General features: G+C 38.7%; 1 protein-coding gene across 5 annotated transcripts in view; it reads right to left on the bottom strand.

Moving 5' to 3' along the window:
• Positions 1-3,825: 3,825 nt before the first annotated feature.
• rfx3 (regulatory factor X, 3 (influences HLA class II expression)) overlaps positions 3,826-24,571 on the bottom strand; it is a 264,347-nt gene continuing 243,601 nt past the window's right edge. For all 5 annotated transcript variants that reach the window (XM_060846800.1, XM_060846824.1, XM_060846815.1 and 2 more), the window contains 4 exons: positions 21,727-21,935; positions 17,607-17,760; positions 14,332-14,374; positions 3,826-4,799 (listed from right to left, as the gene is read on the bottom strand). In XM_060846800.1, coding sequence (XP_060702783.1) covers positions 4,561-4,799; positions 14,332-14,374; positions 17,607-17,760; positions 21,727-21,935 — 645 coding nt within the window. In that variant the 3' untranslated portion in view covers positions 3,826-4,560. The remainder of the gene's footprint in view (positions 4,800-14,331; positions 14,375-17,606; positions 17,761-21,726; positions 21,936-24,571) is intronic.

The raw sequence follows: 24,571 nt of genomic DNA, 5'->3' as shown, positions 1-24,571 counted from the left end.
ATGAGAAATGTATTCTCTTCTTCTATTAATCCTATTCTCTGCAGAAGAAATCTCTCTATCATCAATCTAGTGGCTACGATTCCATTTTTGCACACCTCATAATGACTAGAAGAACACCTTCAGAAAAGGCTTGAGCTCAGGATATCAGTGGAGGACAAGGTCAGCAGGTATGTGCATTTGACACAGAAAGGAGCCATAAAGCATGGAAACAGACCCTTCAATGTGAGTAGTCCGCACTGACCAGACATCCCAATCTGACACAGAGCAGAATTACCCAGGAAGTGAAAGAATGGAGTTATTAATGAAAGATTTTTAAAAAATAATAATTATTCCCAAATTAGTTGGACTTTAACATTCTCAATCATAATCACTGGATGCTACTATAATATTTGAAATTTAAACAAATTGATAACTAACAATACCATGTAAGTTTGTCAAAATATTACCACCATTCAGTGCTTCTATCTTCCACATCATAAGATTTGGCAAAAAAAAGTAGTTTAAGCACACTAGTAAATGCTACAATAGGGCGGAAATGGGTTTGCACTTCAGTTATGTATATATTTTTAATAAAGGCTGAAATAATTCACTGTAAGTAGCTGTTTGAAATATGATGGTGTAAGCAGGAAAAAAAGTGCGAAAAATTAAAATGTGGTTACCTAACTGGCACCAAAACAAAACCCACAATCTAGCAGCATATAGAAAGGCATGCAGACTGAGAAGCACTTCTACTGCCAAAACACAGAGCTTTCATTGCATACCTTCACGTATGAGAACAATTTATTGGACCATTATCCATCAGTACTGAAACTCAATATAAAGGTCATGCTTCAATTCCAGTTTTTATACCAGGTAAAATGCCCATTTCTACCAAGTTCAAGGAGTCTATTGATTAAACAGAGCAGTGTGTGTTCTGTTCCACAGAACTACAGTTTGTTGTTAACATGGGGTCTACAAACAAACCCCATTCCCCCATCAGCCCCTTAACAACTCTCTAAATTGCACATTACGATCCAAATATATCTGCAGCACAACAAACTAAACAGTTTTTTAAAAAAAAAGTACAAAGAAAAGAAATATATAGAAGGCTTTCCTTAACCATTACAAACACACCAGATACACCATATAAACACATTTTGGTCCAGAACAGTATGTAAATGTTAACATAAGACAGAAATAAGTAAGGTTTGTTTTTTTTTGAAGATTGAAGGGGCAGAATGTTTATGAAACAAATGCCCCAAATTGTTTTGAATATCATTAAGACTTTAAATATATTGAAAAACAAACCTTTGATGTTTGGTGTTAAAGCACAGAAAACAGGATTAAGGAGAATCTTCCCCAAGAGACAGGTGAAGCTGCCTAATGGCCTTAACTTGGTTGGTGCTGATCAGCATCAAAATCAATGACATTGAAAAGAATGAGTATGTTTGCATTAACCTAAGTTAATTTGTTTGATAAACCATTTCAAAGTGACCAATGACTTTTGGACTTTTTGCAGTTTAGGAAAGCAAAGACTTTAAACATTTGCCATGTTTAATTGATTTGTCTTGCCTGAAATTTAACATATTGGTATTTTCTTTAAAAAGTCTGCTGTTAAAAAGCCAATGTGACCCCTTTCTTGGATAGGGTGGTGAGGGGAGGCGGTTGGAGTGTTCTTCAGAATTTTTAATTGTACCTCAAGAAAGTTTGTAAACATTATTGGCTTCAAAGAAACCCTTTGCAAAGTGTACACTGTTACTTGCCATTTCATTTAACGGCACATATATGTCTTATTGTCTCACAGTACTGAAAAGTACCTTATCTGAAAATGAACAGAGTCATTGTGCATTACAGGAAGCAGGTTTTCCTTTTGTCTTAAACTTTAAAAATAATTAATCATCGAGCAGGTTTCTCCAAAGGCTCAATAAAAGATGTAATCACTAATGAGCTCCATCCTCCCCCAAAGGGACTACATATTTTCTGAAATTGAGGCAAATTTGTGAAAACACTACTATCATATAGGACGGTTTAAAACATATTTATCCAGAGAAATGAATATTCGCAAACTGCACTTTCATTTAGTCAGGATCCATACTCACAATAAGTAGAGAATATACTGAGAGTCTTGTAAAATTCTAAGTAATTATATGAGGGAAAAAATGTGCACAATGCCTTTGTCAATAGATGTTTAGAATTGGTTTTTCTATAGATATGCTAAAAATGAGTCAAGTATTTTGCATTAATTAGTCATTTCTAGATTTCTACAATTTTCAGACACTGTATGCTTTTTGGATAATGCAACTGAAATGTATCTCAAGTTCTGATTAATGCATATACTTACTCATTCCTCATGGCTTCATAAGACAAATATACTCATTCTTAGTGTAAGAAAAAGACATAGGTTTCTAACTAAGAATCATCATTCGAGCTTCCATTCCATAGTTTCCCCTGTGGGTAGTAGAAAAACAGCAGGCACACCTTGCTGAACTACAAAAATTAACTCTTTCCATAACTGTTTAAGGCACTGTGTAATAGCCGAGGTACAGTAATCCCTGACATACATTCCTGAAGTGGCATTTAATTGCCTACCAAGTCTGTTCCTACAGAATTGATGAGTATGTGTGAGGTGTGCCAGCTACAGTACTTTTGGTCTCGTCATCTTTGACAACCACACAGACCACATAGAAAACTCAACGTAAAGCTGCCAAGACTATGCTGAGTGCTACATTCTTGTCTTCTGTAGTTACACTGAGGAGTTGGCTAATACAGTTGCTGAAATCAGCTCAGATATCACAGTTCTTAAATAGTAATCATGCTAGTTTTAACCAAATTTGAATATATGGATATTTTTATATGTATGATACATATTCAAAATTTTCACAAAATCAATTTTCTCCACTTATCCATCTTAAAATTTCCTATGTTTAAAATTTCAATTCAATTTCTTAATGTTGTTGTCTTATTGACTGGAAAACAAATAGCCGTGGTTACATCAGTTAACCAATGAAAAAGTGTTGAAGTACTGGTAACAGGCAGTATTGGCCAACCCCTTGTAAAGTCTCATCATAGCAGCTAAAGACACTACAGCAAAACAGATGGAACAGACAAATCAATTCGCAATGATTGATTTCGGTCTATCCTCACATTATTCACAGGTACAGTGGACTTCAAATGAAACGGTATACTTTTTGTTGGTCTAGCAAGACCTCACCCAGAAAGTATAATCATAACTGAAACAAATGCAACATATTTTATCACATACTGCAGCCTTTATCATTAACACTTTTTCCCAAAAAATGTTTATTAAACTAATCTAGTTTTTAAATATGGCTGCACTACTTTGCAAATCAGTAGCATTCAAAACTTTGATGTTTCAAAGGGAACTCCATTGAACTTTCTGCAAAGGTAGGAAGTTGTTTTAAAGAATTGAATAGATTTTGATTTTTGATGAATTTTAAATACAGTACAGTTTTAGGAGGCCAGTAACAATGAACACTGCCTCCTCTCTCAAGCTTTCAACTTCAACCATAAATCTACATTCTAAAATCTTCAACAGCAGAAGTCTGGTCCATTAATTTGACAGAAAAAAATTATATTCCTGTATGTGTAACAGTCAAATATTTGTGGTCAAAGCTTAGAGCACATCAATATGCTGAAATAAACTGCTTCATGGTTAGAATCCAGTACAACAACCCAGTTACTTGTTCAGATCAGCAATTGTGATAAAAAGCAGAAAAGTGATTTTCTGCATGCAAAACTTACAATTTTATGGAAAATTGCTTGCAACAAAGAAATATTTCCTGGAATAACATGGGCAGAAACATTGAGGATTTTAGATGCTCTGGTCGTAAATTAATAGAATGTAGTTACACTAATCTTTGAGGTAACAGCAAAATTACTAGAAATCTGAGGCATTAATGGTGGTGAGGCACAAGAATTGTTACTTAAGCAAACACTTTGGTCAAAAATACTGTTGATGATTACCATGCCACGTCTCCAATCCAAAAAGTAACCATTACTCATTCATTACAATGTTTGGCTTAAGTTATTTCTAAAATACACATAATGCATGAATGATGGAACCACCTAATGTATAAGTAGTGATAAGTACAGCTTTGTCCTATTGTAACTTATTCAAGTGCATTCAAACAACGCAGAACTATAATCCTGGATCCTTTTGAAACAGATTCAAACCAAAAGAAAGATAAAATCAGCAGTGAGATAACAGGATATTGTTGGATTCTAGCCCTGACCTTTAGGTACTTCTGCTGTCAAGTGAGCATATCCTGTCGTATGTATAAGAATATATTTTCAATCAAAAACTGAACTAAACAAAACAACTTATACTGTTAGAAGTTCATCAATTACAATTGCAATGTCTACTGAGTCCCTTTAGTCAACATGATCAATATGGGACCAAAAATAATCCAAAAACAAAACCTATATACACCTAGTTAGTGTATGAGAGTAACATTCAGCATAGCAGTATGTGTCATCTCAATAGCTGAAGCCACAACACAGTCAGACTTCAGGCTTGAAGTAAATAAGAGAAGGATAATCAACGAATGGTCAAATTATTGTTTAGACTGCCGTGTATGTGCTTCCAACAGTGCTGCAGTGCCTGGCACTAGCCACACTTGTAATGATTTGTTCAGCATGTAGAGGGATCAGAGGGTCGTGTTGCATGCTGCTGTTGAGAGATGGAGCTACACAGACACCCTGTAGTGTCTGGTTAAGGTCTATTTTTTCCCTCTTGAATGGTGGTTCTCCAGAATCTTCCAATTCATCATCCATTTCGCTGTCAACCTCACTTCCTTCATCTTCAGAGGGAAAGGAAAAATACAAGGCATTTAGTATCTATTATAACATTATTGAAACATGTCACGTTGGATAACAGTTTCGGACATTTGAGAATGCTTTATAGAACTCAGGGACTAGATTGTAAATGGGTTGCAACAGTTAAAAGATAATTTGAATTCAAGATGCATTGTAGATATGACGAACACAGTCTGCAAAAAGAAATATGTTAAGAATAGCACAAAATTGAGTTAAGACGTTGTTACTGATATAGCAATTTGAACTCTAGAATGCAACAAATATGGATAATATACACACCCTATTTTATAGTTAATTTCTAATCAACCTGTTCAGAGAGATGTTGTAACACAGCTATGGAGCAGCTGGGGCTTTACCTGAGCCTCCTGGCCACACTTGGGTTCTGCCAATGTATCACAATATCCCCAACCTATTTAATGGACATTTTCTAATAAACCTGTTCAGAGATGTTTCTACATACCTCCAGAACAAATGGGACTTGAACCTGGGTCTCCTGTCCCTGAAGTAGGGACATTATCACTGCACAAGAATGCTCTAATCAATTTGATGCCACAACGCTATAAACTGAGAGACAGAGTCACACAGCATGAAAACAGATCCTTTGGTCTAATCAATCCAAGCCGACCATGTTCCCAAACTAAACTAGTGTCACCTGCCTGAGCTTGACCCATATCCCTCTAAACTTTTACTATTTATGAACTTATCCAAATGCCTTTTAAATATTGTAACTGTACCTGCATTCACTACTTCCTCTGTTCATTCCACACACAAACTATTCTCTTTGTAAAAAAAGCTGCCCTTCATGTCCTTTTTAAATCTTTCTCCTTTCACCTTAAATATTTGCCCCCTAATTTTGAATTTCCTCACTGGGGGGAAAAGACCCTTGTCATTCACTTTATCTAAATCCCTCATGATTGCATAAATCCCTTAGGGAGCCTCTCTCCATTTAAATAATAGTTTGCCTTTTCATTCTTTCCATCAAAGTGCATGACCCAATACTTTTCTATTTAAACTCCAACTGCCAAGAATTTGCCCACTCGGTCAACCTATGTCTTCTTGTAGATTTCATACATCCTCATCACAAAAATAAGCCATTCTGACCTATTTTTGTGTTCATCAGCGAATCTGAATAATATACACTCTGCCCCCTCCTCCAAGTCATCAATCTAGCAGCAAATAATTAACTCCAAGGACTGATCTTTGTAGCATTCAACTAGAGTCATCGAGTCAGAGATGCAGAGCAGGGAAACAGACCCTTCGGTCCAACTTGTACATGTTGACCAGATATCCCAACCCAAATCTAGTCCCACATACCAGCATCCAGCCCATAGCCCTCCAAACCCCTCCTATTCATATATCCATCCAGACACCTTCGAAATTTTGCAATTGTACTAGCCTCCACCACTTCCTTTGGCAGCTCATTCCATACATGTACCATGCTCTGTGCGAAAAAGTTGCCCCTTAGGTCTCTTTTATATCTTTCCCCTCTCACCCTAAACCTATGCCCTCTAGTTCTGGACTACCCCACCCCTGAGAAGACTTTGTCTATTTACCCTAATCATGCCCCTCATGATTTTATAAACCTCTATAAGGTCACTCCTCAGCCTCTGACAATAGATCTCGCCTGTTCAACCTCTCCCGATAGCCCAAACCCTCCAACCCTGACAACATCCTTGAAAATCTTTTCTGAACCCTTTCAAGTTTCACAACATCTTGCCGATAGGAAGGAGACCAGAATTGCACACAACATTCCAACAGTAGCCTAACCAATGGCCTGTACAGCCGCAACATGACTTCCCAACTCCTGTACTCAATACTCTGACCAATAAAGGAAAACATACCAAACGCCTTCTTCACAATCCTACCTACCTGTGACTCCACTTTCAAGGAGCTATGAACCTGCACTCCAAGGTCTCTTTGTTCAGCAACACTCCCTAGGACCTTACCATTAAGTGTATAAGTCCTGCTAAGATTTGCTTTTCCAAAATGTAGCACCTCACATTTATCGAAATTAAACTCCCTCTGCCACTTCTCAGCCCATTGCCCCATCTGATCGAGATCCTGTTATAAGCTGAGGTAACCTTCTTCGCTGTCTGCTACACCTCCAATTTGGTGTCATCTGCAAAATTACTAACTGTTATGCTCACATCCAAACTATTTATAAAATGGTTAAAATTAGTGGACTCAGCACTGTATCCTGACTCATTGTCTTGTGTGTTTACTAATCCACAATCCATGATAATACATTATTTCCAGATCCTACCCTGTGGATCTCACCTTTTGCCTTTTAGAAATACTAATACACTACATTTACTGGTTCCCTTTTATCAACTCTCTTTGTCATATTGTCAAAGCATGCGTGCAAATTTGTCAAGCATGATTTCACATTTTTCACAAAACCATGTTGATTCTGTTTGATTGCATTAAGCTTTTCCAAATGTTCTTCTATTCCTTTCGGCCCTGAGACACTATATAAATACAAGCTATTTCTTCAGTAGAGTATGTGTGGTTGAAATGCATCATTTTAGTCCATCTCACCAAAATTATTTTGACATTTGATAATCAACTTCTGTTGAGGCCAAAAATAAAATTGATATAAGTTTTGCAACCAGTACTTTTACAATCAATGTTAAAACTAGGTGAGGAAAGTTAATTTTCTCCCCTCTTTTTAAATTGATTGTTGCAACAAATAGTTTTAACTTTTTTTAATAACGCAGGTATCGCATATTTCAATTAAAACACAATGCTGGCCAAAATCAAGAAGCCAATTAAAAGTGATTTTTGAGTGAAAGGAAGGGACTTTTATTATTTACTTACCATAAGAAATATAAAACACAACATGAAGCAAAAAAATCATGGATTTGAACTTTAAGAAGCAGAAATTCTCAAGTAAAATAAGATAAAGAATATGCAGTTTTCAAAAAATGAGTTTTTAAAGGTATTAAGATTTTTAACATGAGAACGAGTTGTTTTATGGAAGTCATGTATCCACAGCGGTGGTATAATTTGTAAATATTCTCAGTTTTTGATGAATAGAGGTTTCTCCAATTTGCTTTATCGCTGGGCACAGATTTTCAAGAGCAGGAAATAGAGGAAGTCTTCCAGTCTTGTGTTACAAAAGCACTTTCCTTCTTAGTTTTGCTCCAAAAGTTGTTTTCCTGTAATACAGTTCACTTGTGTATTCCCTTACCTGGTTTGAGTGTTTTTTTTCCCCAGATGGATAATCTACAGGTGACAGTTATTCCAATGTGTGAAATTACAGAAAGGTGAAAATCAAAAGTAGAAAATTGTCACATTAGCATAAGGAAAACAAGGTTAAACAGAAGAATGTGTAACTGAAAGACTAGTTTCGGAGAAGTGAATTCCAGTTTGTGTGGCACTGGCACTTATACAGGAAAATGTGGGATCTGCACCAATGATATGGTCAAAACGTGACTCTTACTGGGGCTGGTGTTCTTGAAAAGTGCAGAAGGAAGGAAGTAGAGTAGGCTTTAAAGCAAATAGTTGGGGCAAGGGCTCAAATTTGAGAAGCTGTAGTGAATCACAGAGTGGGGAAAATGCAACAGAGGAAAGGATTAATGTGGAAAATGATAGGAAGAAACAGAATGCAGATTGAAGATAAAATTAACAGATACAACTACAGATTATAAAAATAATAAAAGTAAGAAACTTAAGGCACTATACTTGAATATAAATAGCATTTGAAAGAAAGCAGGTGAACTATTGGCGCAAATAGAAATAATTAAGTAAAATCCAGTGGCTATAACTGAAATTAGGCCATTCAGCCCACTGACTTCTGCTCTGCTCTGCTGCCTCACAGCGCCTGAGACCCAGGTTCAGTTCCCGACTCAGGCGACTGACTGTGTGGAGTTTGCACGTTCTCCCAGTGTCTGCGTGGGTTTCCTCCGGGTGCTCCGGTTTCCTCCCACAGTCCAAAGATGTGTGGGTCAGGTGAATTGGCCGTGCTAAATTGCCCATAGCGTTAGGTAAGGGGTAATATGTAGGGGTATGGGTGGGTTGCGCTTCGGCGGGTCAGTGTGGACTTGTTGGGCCGAAGGGCCTGTTTCCACACTGTAAGTAATCTAATCTAATGAGTCAATCATGGCTGATAAGTTTCTCAACCCCATTCTCCCACTTTCTCTGTAACCCTTGATCCCCTTGATACTCAAGAACCTATCTATCTCAGTCTTAAATATACTCAATGACCTGGCCTCCACAGCCTTCTGTGGTAGTGAATACCATAGATTCACCACTCTCTGGCTGAAGAAGTTTCTCCTTATCTTCATTCTAAAAGGTCTTCCCTTTACTCCAAGGCTGTGCCCTTGGGTGCTAGTCTTTCCCACCAATGGAAACATCTTCCCAACATCCATTTTGTCCAGGCCATTCAGTATTCTGTACATTTCAATTAGATCCCCTCTCATACTTTAAAACTTTGGGGTATAATGCAGAGTCCTCAAACATTCCTCATATGTTAAGCTTTTCCTTTCTGGGACCATTCTCGTGAACCTCTGAATATGCTCTGGCGCCAGTACATCCTTCCTGAGATATGGGGCCCTAAACTGCACACAATACTCTAAATGTGGTCTGAACAGAGCCTCATTGAGTCTCAGAAGTATACCCCTGCTTTTACATTCAAGTTGTCTCAAAATAAATTTCATCACTGCAATTGTCTTCCAGACCTCTGACTCATTCTGTAAATTTACCTTGAGGGGATCCTGGACTAGGTAGGATGACTTAAATTGGGACCTGAATATATATAATAGTATGTAACATTTAGGAAGGACAGGAAACTATGAAAAGGTGAAGAAGTGGCACTGCTAATTATTAGAAAGTAATGATCTAAATTCAGGAAACCAAAATACAGAAGCAATCGAGATAGGGATGGGGAATAATAAAGGCAAGAGGTCACTTGTGGGAGTTGTCTACAGACCCCTAACTGTAACCACATGGTAGGATAGTGTATCAAGTAATAAAAAATTAGATATAATAAAACAAAGAACTACGGAGAAAGAGATGGCAGATACATTGAAAACATGTCTTCTATCAGTCTTCTCTTGACAGGATACAAATAGCATCCCAAAAACAGGTGTAAATCAGGAATTAAAAGGGAGGGGGACACTCAAGAAAATTGCAGTTACCAGGGAAGCAGTATTGAGTCAATTGTTGGAACTGCAAGTTGACAAGTCCCCAGGTTCTAATCAATTTCATCCTAGAGTCTTAAAAATATTAAGTATTGAAATAGTTGATGAGTTAGTCTTAATTTTCCAAAACTCATTAGATTCAGGGAAGGCTCCTTTAGATTGTAAAGTATTGAATGTAACTCATTTATTTAAAATGGCAGAGAGACCGAAAGCAGGAAACCACAGGGCAGTTAGCTTGACACGTGTCAGAAAATCATACAGTAGAGACCCTTTGTCCCATTCAGTCTGTACCTCCAAAACAATACATTAAATCTATGCTAATGCTGTAGTACTGAATGTTATGACATTTCAAGTGCACATCTAAGTATTTCTTAAATGTTTCTCTCCTCAACTATTATCCCAAACAGTGCATTCTAATCCCTCACCAACCTCAGGATGAAATTGCCTTTCCTCAAGTCCACTTTAAACCGCGTGCCTTAAAAGTGTGCCCTTTTGTTATTAACCTTCAACTAAAGAGAATGGCTACTTTCTATCCAACTTGTCCATGCTTCTCATATTCGTACACACCTATCAGGTTCTCCACTCCAGCTTCTCTGCTCCAAAGAAAACAACCTAGTTTATTAGATTAGATTAGATTCTCTACAGCGTGGAATCAGGCCCTTCGGCCCAACCAGTCCACACCGACCCTTCAAACAGTAACCCACCCAGTCCCATTTGCCTCTGACTAATGGTAATTTAGCATGACTGTGGGAGGAAACCGGAGAACCTGGAGGAAACCCACAGGGAGAATGTGCAAACTCTACACAGACAGTCGTCGAGGCTGGAATCGAACCTAGGACCTGGTGCTGCGAGGCAGCAGAATTAACCACTGAGCCACTGTGCTGCCCTTATTCAGCCTCTCTTTATAGTTGAAATGCTCCATCCTGATAAATCTCTTCTGCATCCCTTCCAGTGAAATCACATCCTTCCTATGGTGCAGTGGCCAGAATTGCACACAGTACTCCAACTGTGGCCTATTCAAAATCCTGTACAGCTCCAGCATAACCTCACTGCTCTTGTAATCTAGACCACAAGTGTCTATTATGCCTGAATAACTGTATTAACTCACCCTGTCATCTTCAGGGATCTGTGGACAAACACCTCAAGATCCCTCTGTTCCAGTGAACCTTCCAGGGTCCTACCATTCATTGAGTACTCTCTTCATTTGTTACTTGCATCACCTCGCATAATCTGGGTTAAATTACATCTGAGCTGAAAATGTGTTGCTGGAAAAGCGCAGCAGGTCAGGCAGCATCCAAGGAACAGGAGATTCGACGTTTCGGGCATAAGCCTTTCTTCTGGAAATCAGGGCTTATGACCGAAACGTCGAATCTCCTGTTCCTTGGATGCTGCCTGACCTGCTGCGCTTTTCCAGCAACACATTTTCAGCTCTGATCTCCAGCATCTGCAGACCTCACTTTCTCCTTAAATTACATCTGCCCATCTGATGAATCCTATAACCTACGACCTTCTTATTCACTGTCAACTACTCGGCCAATCTTTGTGTCATCTGCAATCTTATTCCTGTCACAATCTCATCTACTGTACATTGTTCATATATGATTGCAAACAATAAGGGACCAGCACTGATCATTATGATACACCACTGGACACTGGGCTCCAGTCACACAATCAGCTCTCTACCACCACCCATGACCTCCTGCTCATTTCTGCTGATCAAGGATGATACTAATAGAATAATTCACAACTACCAACGGTATTGATTATCAACAAATAGTATTTATTCAGACCAGTATTAAGGAAAGTATTCCATATTTTCAATAATTATAAACTATTAATCTTCCAGCTTCTTAAAAGTTGGAATTCTAATTGTGATCTCTTTTACTTCTGTTTTAATTCAGCTGCTTCAGTATAATCAGTTTCCATTTCTAGATATTTCATTGTAAAGAAATTATTATTTGCTGCAAGTTTTCTGTCCTGCACAACTAAGTATTTTCTAACAATATAATTAGCAGTCACAAATCATAATGTCACAAGAAATAGGAGCAGGAGTAGGCCATTTGGTCCTTTGAGCCTACTCTGTCATTCAATCAGATCATGGTGGCCTTAAAACTGCTTTCTTGTCGGCCTAACATAATCTTGATTTCTTTGTGTAAAACACAAAGCAATGTTTATACTCAACCTTGAATACATTCAATAACCAAGCCTCCATTGTTCTCAGTGGTAGAGAATTCCAAAAATTAAGAGTTACTCTAAGAGAAGAAATTTTTCCAAATCTTTATTTTAGAGACTTTCTTTAAAAGTATTCTAGATTTTCACATAACAATAACCTCCTCTGAGCATCACATCTGTCAAGTCTCATCAGAATGTTATATGCTCAATAAGATGACTTCTTATTCTTTGAACTCCAATGAACATGAGCACAACCTACTGAACATGTCCTCATAAGATGAATTTGTGACAATGCTTCTTCACTTTCATACTCAATCTTCCTTGGAGTAAAGGCCAGCATTCCATCTTCCTCAGTAATAAGATTCTACATCCTGATTATCTGAACCAAGAACATTCCTCAGATAGTATTGATCTAATAATTCACTAACAGAGCTACACGCCTCCTTTCACTTTCTCTATATTCTACAAAAATGCCAAATATGCTGGAATGTTCAGGTCTCATCCTGGTCACCTTTTAATTTTGTCACTGTAATGGCTATCATACTCATTTATTTCTATTTATCCTATTAACCTATTCAGCTTGTTACAATACTGCATACATTCAGTTAAAGAGCTTTTAATTTTGTATTTTTACTGTGAGTAGTAGGTGTGGAGGTGAGGCTACAATTAGATCAACCTTAATCTAAGGATGGCAGAGCAGGCTCAAGACGCTAAAATGTCTCAACCCTACTCCTAGGTGGTACATTTCTACGCTCTTTAATTTGACATTTTTTTCTGGTGCATTGATATGTTCATATACTGTGATCAATCCCTTTATACTCTAGTAATCATTATTTACATTATCACCATGTACTAACATGACCTTAATCCAACCCCCAACTTTCTGCCAAATTATTTAGTTTAAAGCTCTCTCTATAGAACATTGGTTTCTCTATGGTTCAGGTGAAGGTCACCCCAATGGCAAAGCTTCTTCCTTACAGATTAACTGATGTCAGTATCCCATGACTAGTATTGTTTCCCATTGAGCAGAGAAACTTGACAGAGAGGCATTCAAAAACAAACATTTTTGGTACAGATTGAAGGTAAATGGCAAAAAAACTTGAGGTGATTTGAGGACTTGTTTTTTTTAAATGAACAGTGTTTTGTTCAGTGCACTGCCTGAAAAGGTGGTGGAGGCAGATTCCAGTGAAAATACAACTTTCAAGTAGGAGCTAGAACAGTACAACACAGGAGCAGGCCCTTTGGCCTACCATGTGGATGCTGAATGTGATGTCATTTTAAACTAATCCATCTGGCTGAACTTGGTCCATATCCTTCTAATCCATAGATGTCTGACTAAATGCCTATTAAACTTGGCTAATATATGTAAAATATGTCTTGGGATTCTCCTTAATCCTACTTGCCCAGGACATTTGGCCCTCCCAATTTCTTTTTAGAGTTCTTTTCTGCTTCCTTTCTACTCCAAGGGCCTTGGTTGATTTTTATTTCCTTGTTGGGTAAACATTTGAAATTAAAACTTTCATAGAACGTTTTAGAATGAGCTGCAAAGTGAAGCCAAGTGGATACCCTTTCAAAGAATTAGCAAAAGCACAATGGACTAACTGGTTTCTTTTTATGTTGCATCATTTAATGATTTTAAGACAATACCCAGTGTATATACATCATGACAATTATTCATAGAAGGAAACTTACATTCACTATATTCTTGAACATCTTTGAAAATACATTGATAACGTGATTAAATGAACAACTAATAGCTGAGAAACAGTTAAATGATGGACAGATCATTCTAAGCCCATGTATGTATCAGGAACCCTAAATCAGCTCTTAAAAATCAGTAATTTCATTGATAATATTGTAAGATGAAATAAACAGACTGTAAACACCACACTATTTTGGTTTCTTTATATACAAGAACAATTGTTTGTGCTAATGCTGCGTGTTACTAATGAGCCTGTCATGCTTGTTAAAGAACTGTAGGTCATAATGTTAGGGCAATACCATATTCTAATTCACCTATGCTGTTGCTTTTAGAGATACATTAATTATAAAAATGATGCAAAAATTTAATGCTTGCAAAATATTCCAACTGCATGTAGTTTTACCAAGTGTGAAGTAGTAGTAGTTCCAAAAAAGAAAACAGAGTGCTTACTTTGCTCATACAATAGATTATTAACATTAGTAATATTGTACATCATCTTACCTTTATCCATGTTTACTGGGGACATACCACTGAGATCAGTAAACTGAAAGACAAACAAGTTAGATTCAGACAAAAAAAAGGCCTTGTCATTCATGGAACATGGAATTTTCTTGCAAAGCCAAAACTTTAACTTTTGAGGTTGGTGGTCAGACACCTCCTTGATTTAGAGTTTTAGAATCGTAGAGATGTACAGCATGGAAACAGACCCTTTGATCTAACCCATCCATGCTGACCAGATATCCAAACCTAATCTGGTCCCACCTGCCCACAGCTGTCCCATATCCCTCCAATCCCTTCCTATTCATATACCCATCCAAATGCCTCCTAAATGTTGCAATTGTACCAGCCTCCACCACTTCCTCTGGCAGTTCATTCCATACACATACCACCCTCTGTGTGAAAAAGTTGTCCCTTATGTCCCTTTTATATCTTTCCCCTCTCACCCTAAACCAATGCCCTCTAGTTCTGGACTCCCCAACCCCAGGGAAAAGACTTTGCCTATTTACTGTATCCATACCCCTCATAATTTTGAAAACCTCTATTAGGTCACCCCTCAGCCTCCGATGCTCCAGGGAAAACAGCCTCAGTCTGTTCAGTCTCTCCCTGCTCAAATCCTCCAACCCTGGCAACATCTTGTAAATCTTTTCTGAACCCTTTCAAGTTTCACAACATCTTTCCGATAGGAAGGAGACCAGAATTGCACGCAATATTCCAACAGTGGCCTAACCAATGTCCTGTACAGCCGCAACATGACCTCCCAACTCCTGTACTCAATACTCTGACCATATAACAAATGCCTTCTTCACTATCCTAGCTACCAGCGACTCCACTTTCAAGGAGCTATGAACCTGCACTCCAAGCTCTCTTTGTTCAGCAACACTCCCTAGGACCTTACCATTAAGTGTATAAGTCTCTAAGATTTGCTTTCCCAAAATGCAGCACCTCGCATTTATCTGAATTAAACTCCATCTGCCACTTCTCAGTCCATTGGCCCATCTGGTCCAGACCCTGTTGTAATCTGAGGTAACCCTCTTCATTGTCCACTACACCTCCAATTTTGGTGTCATCTGCAAACTTCTTCAAAAACCTTAATCAAGTTTATGAGACATGATTTCCCACACACGAAGCCATGTTGACTATCCTTAATCGGTCCTTGCCTTTCCAGATATGTGACATCCTGTCCCTCAGAAATCCCTCCAACAAGTTGGCCACCTCTAACATCAGGCTCACTGGTCAATAGTTCCCTGGCTTGTCTTCACTACGTTTCTTAAATAGTGGCACACGTTACCCATCCTCCAGTCTTCTGGCACCTCACCTGTGACTATCAATGACATAAATATCTCAGCAAGGGCCACTGACAGAATTGCTGCCCCTCATGTGATGTAGATGCACCCACAGTGTTGTTAGAGCTGGAGTTCCTGAATTTTGATCCAGTGACAATGAAGGAACGGTGATTTAGTTTCAAGTCAGGATGCAGCATGCCTTGAAGGAGAATTTTCAGGTAGTAGAGTATCAATGTGCCTGTTGGCCTTTTGCTTGTAGGTGGTAGGGGTCAATATTTGGAAGATGGTATAGAAATGGTCTTGGCGAATTGTTACAGTGCCAATTATAAATATCACAAATTAGGCTGTATCTTTCTGAAAATGGGTAGAGGGAAAGGGCTAGTTGGACTAATAAAATGTTGTGTGTGACCTGCCTGCCCGAATCTGTCTGTCATTTTACACAGGCTGTGGAGGAGTCAGGCAGCATCCATTCTGTGGGTTGAGGAAGGCCCTTAAGTAACCAATTAATGTCTGCTGGACTGTTTCTACCAGCCTCTGCTCCATTTTATATCACAGTAGAGGGAGTCCTGTACTAGGTGGATATATTTTGTTAAGAAAATTGGCGAGAGGCATCAGGGAGCCTCATTGGTGAGTTCCTATCAGAGATTGTCATTCTTCACTCTCTCTCCTCCTTCCTCACTTGGGCCTGGTCAGCTAGGATCCCCCACACCCCCCCAAACCTGGACTTACACAAATCTGACCGTCATAATTGTAAATCATCCCCAGCAGGGACAAACAATCGAACTGATCAGATTGAGGAGCTGTAGAATAATCTGATTGTCCAGCAACTCTCTAAAACATTGCAGTCGGGGATGAAAGTCTTGTTCTGAGCCAATTAACACTCCGACAAGTCTAAAGGGGCTGTGAACAGGTGGGGCATTTTCATGTGTTTGCCCCAGGCTGTCCATTTATTTGAGAAGGGGTGGATGTGGGACAGGGATCATGGCACCTTGCAACCTAAAGCTCATTGTTTCAACTGTGTACGAATGATTTTTAGGGTGTTAAATTGGGCCACAAATCATATGGGCTCTTTTATCTTAAATGGTGTTAAATTTCTTGAGTATCGTTGAAGCTGGAATCATACAAGCATTCTAATATACCCTGATCTGTGTTTTGTGGAGATGTCGGACAAGATTGGGTGTCAGGAGCTGGGTTACTCACCTTGGCATGCCCAGCCAGTAGGTACAGCAAGTAAATAGGAAAGTGAATAAATATTATCAATTATCACATTAGGAATGGAACACAAAAGTGAGGAGGATTATTCTGGGCACTGGTGAGACTACATCTGGGAGTACTGTGCACAGTATTGGTCACCTTATTTAAGGATGTAAATACATTGGAGGCAGCAGAGGTTTACTTGGAATGAGCGGTTGTCTTATGAGGTAAGATTGGATAGTCTAGGCTTGTATCCACTGGAGTTTAGAAGAATAAGAATTGTCTTGATTGAAACACACAAAATCCTGAAAGGTCTTGAGAGCGTAGATGTGCACTGAGTGTTTCCTTTTTTGGGAGAATCTAGCAATACGCATCACATTTTGAAAATCAAGGTTTGTCCATTTGTAGTAGCTATTAGGAAATATCTTTTCACCGAGAGAGTCAAGAGTTGATTGTCACAAAACAGTTTCCTTTGATATAACTATGTATCTTTTAAATTAGAAATATTCTAATAGTAGGAAGTTGAAGAAAGCAAGCCAATAGAAAAAGGGAGGGCAAAAGACACTGACAGAATTGTAGGCGGATGATGGAAATGTGTGTAAGCACACAGATATTTTTATATACTTGAGATCACTATGTATTGCCACCTCTATACAAATTTGAAATGTTCAAATGGATACTGAAGGGTATTGCAGCTTCTTTAATTAAATATACTTAGATACTTTGTGACAGTTGGTTGCAGAAAATTAATAGCAAAAATATACTGTGTTCAAAGTTTCAAGACTCTAAAATTCTTACCTCTCCCATCACTGCTATAGGTGTTTCCCCAGTAGCTTGAGCCACTCTGTGTTCCACCAGATAAAACATATATTCATCATATAACAGACGAATCAGATGGAAAGAACCAAAACTTGCTGCACTCCGTAGGGTCAGGTCTCGGATAACCATGGAACTGTTGTAACAAATAAATTATGAGATTAAGTGATCTTCACTTTCATAAAGTGGCCTATTAGCCAATAGTCTCTTGAACTTTAAGGCCAATAATTTACATACCACACGTGCGAAACTGTGTCACACAGATCACATGCTTTCAAATTCATCAACCTTCCTCTATGTCAGAATAGTTAGTCTCATCTTGGATGGTAATGAGCTGCTATGATTGGATTCACTATTCATGAGTTCAGGAAGGATTACATTACCCATGTTTCCTATTGATAATCAAGGTCAAATAACATTGTTTGAGAAAATGAGGTTTGGTTGTGATGATCCTTCATAATGGAAAACTGATGATACTATTTAGATTAATAGATTAAACAAGGTACTTATGGATGAAGGATCAAATAGTTACTGGCATAAAACCACACATCAGCATATTAAACCCTTTCAGAGAGGGCAGCAGAAAGGGATAGAAAGAGAACATTGGCTAAATTTGAACCTTACAGGTCCATCAAGTAGATGAAAGCTTGAGGGTGACATTAACAGCGTCACCCTCAATATTTTCTTTTTTTAAAATTCACTTGTGGGACATGGGCATCACTGGCTGGTATCGCCCATTCCTACCTGCCACTGAACTGAGTGGCTTGCTAGACCAATTTAAAGGTAATTGAGAGTCAAGCACATTGCTGAGAATTTGGAATCACACTTAGGCCAAACCAGAGGAGGATAATAGACTTCCTACCTCGAAGAATTCAGTGAGCCAGAGGGGTGTTCTGACAATCATCAATGGCTTCATGGTCATCAGCAGATTCTTAATTTCAGATGTTTTGTTTTTTATTGAATTCAAATTTCACCGTCTGCCATGTTGGGATTCAAACCCTGGTCCCCTGAATATCAGTTGAGTTTCTAGATTAGTAGTCGAGCAATAATACCACTAGGCATTGCCTCCCCGATCTGTGTCACTGAATTGCAAGTTTAAAATAATAATTCCTTCTCCACAATACAATATTGTCAAGAATGACTTTCCATCCCCAATTAAATATGAGTGGACTTTTTTGTATACTTCGTCTCTTAATTACTCCACTCTTTAATAAATAACAATAAGTGGCTGGAAGACAGACCGTATTAAAACATTCCATAACACAGTTATGTCCTCAGGAAATAGGAAGTATTGACAATCAACAAATTACTTTTATAGTATTGGTAGTAGAACAGTGAATTAGCAATAACTAATTCAAAACTTGTTTTGTGGAAATTATCTTAAAAATAAATGCATTCAATCTATTTTAAAATAGGCTTATCAATAACTAATGATCTTGGCTTCCAATGGGATGTCAAGACAAATTTAACTCCAAGTACATGCCCTTTTCGCAAGCAAACTTACATCCAGAACATACCTTTCTTCATACTTTCTGGATATCATAAACATTTTTTAGTGCTGTGAGGAAGGCATATGGTGTACTGGGCTTTATTGGCAGAGGAATTGAGTTCCAGAGTCCTGAGGTCATGTTGCAGTTGTATAGGACTCTGGTGAGGCCTCATCTGGAGTATTGTGTGCAGTTTTGGTCGCCATACTATAGGAAGGATGTGGAAGCTTTAGAACGAGTGCAGAGGAGGTTTACCAGGATGTTGCCTGGAATGGTAGGAAAATCTTATGAGGAAAGGCTGAGGCACTTGGGGCTGTTCTCATTGGAGAAGAGAAGGTTTAGGGGAGATCTGATAGAAGTGTATAAGATGATTAGGGGTTTAGATAGGGTAGATACTAAGAACCTTTTACCGCTAATGGAGTCAGGTGTTACTAGGGGACATAGCTTTAAATTAAGGGGTGGTAGGTATAGGACAGATGTTAGGGGTAGATTCTTCACACAGCGGGTTGTGAGTTCATGGAATGCCCTGCCTGTATCAGTGGTGAACTCTCCTTCTTTATGGTCATTTAAGCGGGCATTGGATAGGCATTTGGAAGTTATTGGGCTAGTATAGGTTAGGTAGGATTCGGTCGGCGCAACATCGAGGGCCGAAGGGCCTGTACTGCGCTGTATCCTTCTATGTTCTATTACAGTTTGCACATTATAGAATCTTTTTTTCTGGAATTTCCTGCTGCTAGTGAAATTGTATTTGTCTAATTATGCCTTTTCTTAGATGCTAATGAAATTTCTGACCATAAATTAATTAGGTCGAGATATTTTCATACAGCATGTGTGTTCACATTCCCACAAAAACAACATATTATTTTAACATAATCATAGGGTGCAGACATCAAATCAAATGCCAGCATTTCCTGCCTATCCTGTAGTCCTTGGAAAGGTAGTGTTGAGTTGCCTTCTTACAAAGCTGCAGTACACATGATAAAGGAATACCCCAGTACCAGTAGAGAGTGAGTTCCAGGAGTTTGACACAGCTACAGTGAAGGAGTGCTGATTTAATTCCCAGTCAGGATGACATGGCTTGCAGAGGAACCTGGAGGCAGCAGTGTTCCCATAGATCTACTGTGCTTGTTGTTATAGGGAGGAGTGTTCACAGGTTTAGAAGGAAAGAAACTTGCAGGTAGTGGTTTTCACATATATCTGCTGCCCAGGAGAGACCACAGATTCAAAAGATGCTATCTAAGGAGCCCTGGTGAGCTGTTGCAGTACATTTCTTGGATAGCACACACTGGTGTCATTGCGTGTTGGTGGTGAAGGAAGTCAGTGCTGAAGGTATTAGTTCTGCTGCTAATTAAACAGGCCACTTTGCTCTGGCTGGTGTCAAGCTTCTCGAATGTTGTTTGCACTGTGCTCATCCAGGCAGATGGAAAGTATGCATTTACATTCATGACTTGTGCCTTGATGTTGATGAGCTGAAAATGCGTTGCTGGAAAAGCGCAGCAGGTCAGGCAGTATCCAAGGAGCAGGAGAATCGACGTTTCGGGCATGAGCCCTTCTTCCTGAAGGAGGGCTCAGGTCCGAAATGTCGATTCTCCTGCTCCTTGGATGCTGCCTGACCTGCTGCGCTTTTCCAGAAACACATTTTCAGCTCTGATCTCCAGCGTCTGCAGTCCTCACTTTCTCCTTGTAGTTGATGGACACGCTTGAAGGAGTCGGGAGGTGAATTAGTCTTGCACAGTTCCCAACTTCTGGTCTGCTCTTGTAAACACAGTATTTATAAATGACCCATATTTAAGATATACATCCACACATTTCTGTTGTCATCTTTGTAAAACTCTTCTGCAGCAGACTTTCTAAAATATGACGACCAGAGCTATGAAGTTCATTTACTGTGTCTAACAAAATTTGATTCACAATTAGCATAAATTTCCAATTTAATCCATCTAGAAAATATAGTTTTTGCCCGAAACGTCGATTTTCCTGCTCCTCATATGCTGCCTGACCTGCTGTGCTTTTCCAGCACTACTCTCATCTAGAAAATATGCCTCGATCTGGGCTTGTTTTTTTATTGGCTTTGTCAACTTGTTGCAAAACTCCATGTGACTGCCACGTTTACATTTTTGAGATTCTTTTATTTCTTTATTTCAGCAGGCTATCCAATAGCCTCCCTAATCTTCCTGTAAGAATATATTAGCTCAAATTCATCAGTTTTGAACTTTGTTTAATCATTATTGGTCTATTCTGCAGATTTATTCATGACCTTCTGCAAATTCTTACAGTTGGGTTAAATAATTAATAAAGGTTGAGCTGATCTGTTCCTGACAGATTTTAGTCTGCTTCAAATTCATTATTCTCCAACAGATACAAAAGAACAATCCTTGTATTTCAAAGCAATTTAAGTGCAGTGCGGTGCATGAATATTTTGAGCGAACGTTACTTTGAGGCACTGTCTAAATGCAATATGTCCTTTCAATATGTCCTACTCATAGCTCACATGGCCCGAGAAAGTGCTTGACCTCTACTTTAAGTAGATGACTTGTACCACCTTTCTGGTTTATTTTATTTCAGATCATTCATGATACTATGACTGCTTGCTTCTTTCAGTTCTCCAAACCTACCTATAAAAGGACCACTTAAGCAGAAATTGACGGGCAGCTTTGGGAAAATTAGGACTTCCTTCATATGGCTTCAACACCTGTGTTACCACATTATCAAGCCAAGCAGCCCACTGCTCCAGGGTACTTTGCTGCTGGAGGGTCATCTTGAAGTCATGTTCCAGTCTTTGTACTGTGCTGTCATCGCACTGACATACCCAGGAAGCCTGCTCCTGTCAAAGCATAAAAAAATCCAAGTTTATTTGTGTGTTTAGTATTGCATTTGCAAATACCTAGACATAATGTGTGCAACAGTTAAAGGGAAAATGCCTTAACATTTTGGTCCATGGAGATTGGGCCATAGTCTGTCCTGCAGCTCAAGTGCAACCAACCCAGAGATCACAGGTATGTCAGCTGGGGTGCTGTGAAGATACCTATCTGGGGCCTGGGCACATCACAGCCAATGTTACTCTTAGCTGCATAATTGAGCATGCATGTGGCCACCTCAATGTTAAGCGCATGGCGAACTGCATGCCAATGCAAATTATACCACTGACTTCCAGTTCTGAAAGTCCTTACCGTGCACAGACCTCGGATGTATACACAGAAAAGAACATTAGAGGTCACAGCAATCCTCTTAAGTCAGTCCAGGGATTTGGGCATTAGTGGTTGGGGGTTATATTGGGGCAGTCTGTGAAGTAATGGGGCAAGGGAAAAGTTCAAGAATGAGGTTTGAACTCCTTGGACTGTGTGGCTGGTTGACTGGCAGCTCAATTGGCTGGCTATTTTTGCTGAATGTCCGTATAGAGTGTAGAATGGAGACCTCTTATACAATTTGAGATGTTACCTAGCTGTTTTATAGACACAGTCTGAGATCTGGGTGTTAACACAATATCCTTTTTTCTTTTTGAAGAATAGGAAATCTATTCTGATTAATATAAATAAGGATGCACATTAGTACATTGTCTTTATACATTGAGATGATACTTTTGCAATATGACCCGATCTAATCTTTATACAATTATGATGATTTGTTTACAGATGCACTCTACAGTGTACTCTCTATCATTGTGGGTGGGTGTGTCTTATGTATCATAAATGTCTGATATTTGCAGTATCAGAGTTCTATCTTGGCATCTTGTATGACGGATGACTGGGCCATGTACAACTTGGAAGTGTTATCTGTTTCGTCATAGATTTTGACCATTGTTTGTGACAATATCGTACAAACTGAGCTGGCCACCAACATTGTAATATCTTTCCATGAATGGAAGTTTATGAAGATCCATTATGAATGACAGGTATTATGTCAATAATTGCTGCACAGACGATCTGTCCAGATTCAAGTTGGGACATAGTCTGAAAGCTTTTTGATCATGCCCTTATATCATTTTCTCCCATGTTTCCAACAATGTTGGGTGTACTTCCAGTTATGTGATAATGCTGTGGAGGAATAACTGTAGGGATCAATCTTTCATAACAGGAGCTGCTGGTGAGGAAAAAATATCACCTCAAGTAGCAGCAGGTAGATTCAATTTGGTTATCCAAAAGACTTAGCAAGAGGTTTTGCATTAATGATCATGAACTTTATCACACTGACAGTGTGTTATGAGAAATGTGTTAAAAGTGTGAAATCGGTTACCAAATTAATACTTGCATCCTTAAGTTTCAGTTGGGCTCAAAAACTAAGTTACATGGAAAAAGGCAAGGATATCATCACAGCCACATAGAAACATGTAGGATTTCCTGTATGGCATTTGTTGAAATATGGTCTGAAGAGAAAATTTTAAGCTCTTAAAACAGGTTCAGTTTGTTGTTTCAGAAGCATTTATACTAGTGATATCTTGAACTATCCTTTTGCTTCTGTATGACCTCATCCTGAATGAAGTAGTTTGACAGCATGGCACTTTTCTGTCCCACTCAAGGCTAATTTGTAATCTTTCACAGATAATGGAGAACTGGGGCACTTGATTATCATCTCATCAAGTAATACATGATGGAAAGATATTACAATTTTTGATGCAACTTACCTCAGGAAAAAGGATTCTCCTATGGCACGTTTTTCTGTTCACACATGCAATGATTTCTAAGTTTTGTATTAGAGAACCATAGGTTTATATTAGAGTGGAAAAAGCCCAAATTATAATACTGTTATATAATTGCTGTGGGAGTACTTGAAGCACATTCTAAGGAACAACAGTGGAAAATTCTTCTACTTTTTCAACTTTGCTATTCTGCACCTTGATATTCAAAAAAATTTGCACATAAATACATGATTTGTGTGAATTTTGTAACTGAGTCGTCAACCTGAAGTGCCATTAATAACAGTACAGACCTTTTCCGAACACAGTGATGGGTATGAAAGTGCTTTAGAGCTTTCAGTTCAGATTTAAAAAGATAGATTTTTCTATATGACTGCCAATTAAGTTCTCAGCAGGTTGCACTGGCTATCTTTAAAAAACAACCAATGATTTTCTCGCTCAAATTTATTTGCATAGCATGGCTACACATGCCTGCTCCCTGACTGTGACTTCTACCTGGATATCGGGAAAGAAATTGAAGTGTAACAGCCGGTCTGAGGGGGCTTGCAGCAGCAGTACACCCTGCTCATCAGGAGACCTCTTTTTAAAGATTTTGCAGAATGTGAGTGTTACTGGCAAGGCAACAACTGTTGCTTATTCCACAGTGCGCTTTGTTAAGGTGTTGGTGAATCAGCTTCTTAAACCACTGCAGTCCATGTGATATAGCTAAACGCAAAGTGCTATTAAGAAAAGAATTTCAGAATAATAAAGAAACAGAGAAGGAACATTGATACAATTCCAGCTCATGATGCTGGGTGGTTTGGTGGGAAAATTGGAGATTGTGGTGT

This window comes from Hemiscyllium ocellatum, chromosome 2, assembly GCF_020745735.1.
Source record: "Hemiscyllium ocellatum isolate sHemOce1 chromosome 2, sHemOce1.pat.X.cur, whole genome shotgun sequence".
NCBI classification, from domain to species: Eukaryota; Metazoa; Chordata; class Chondrichthyes; order Orectolobiformes; family Hemiscylliidae; genus Hemiscyllium; species Hemiscyllium ocellatum.
This window is presented reverse-complemented; position numbering and strand designations above follow the sequence as displayed.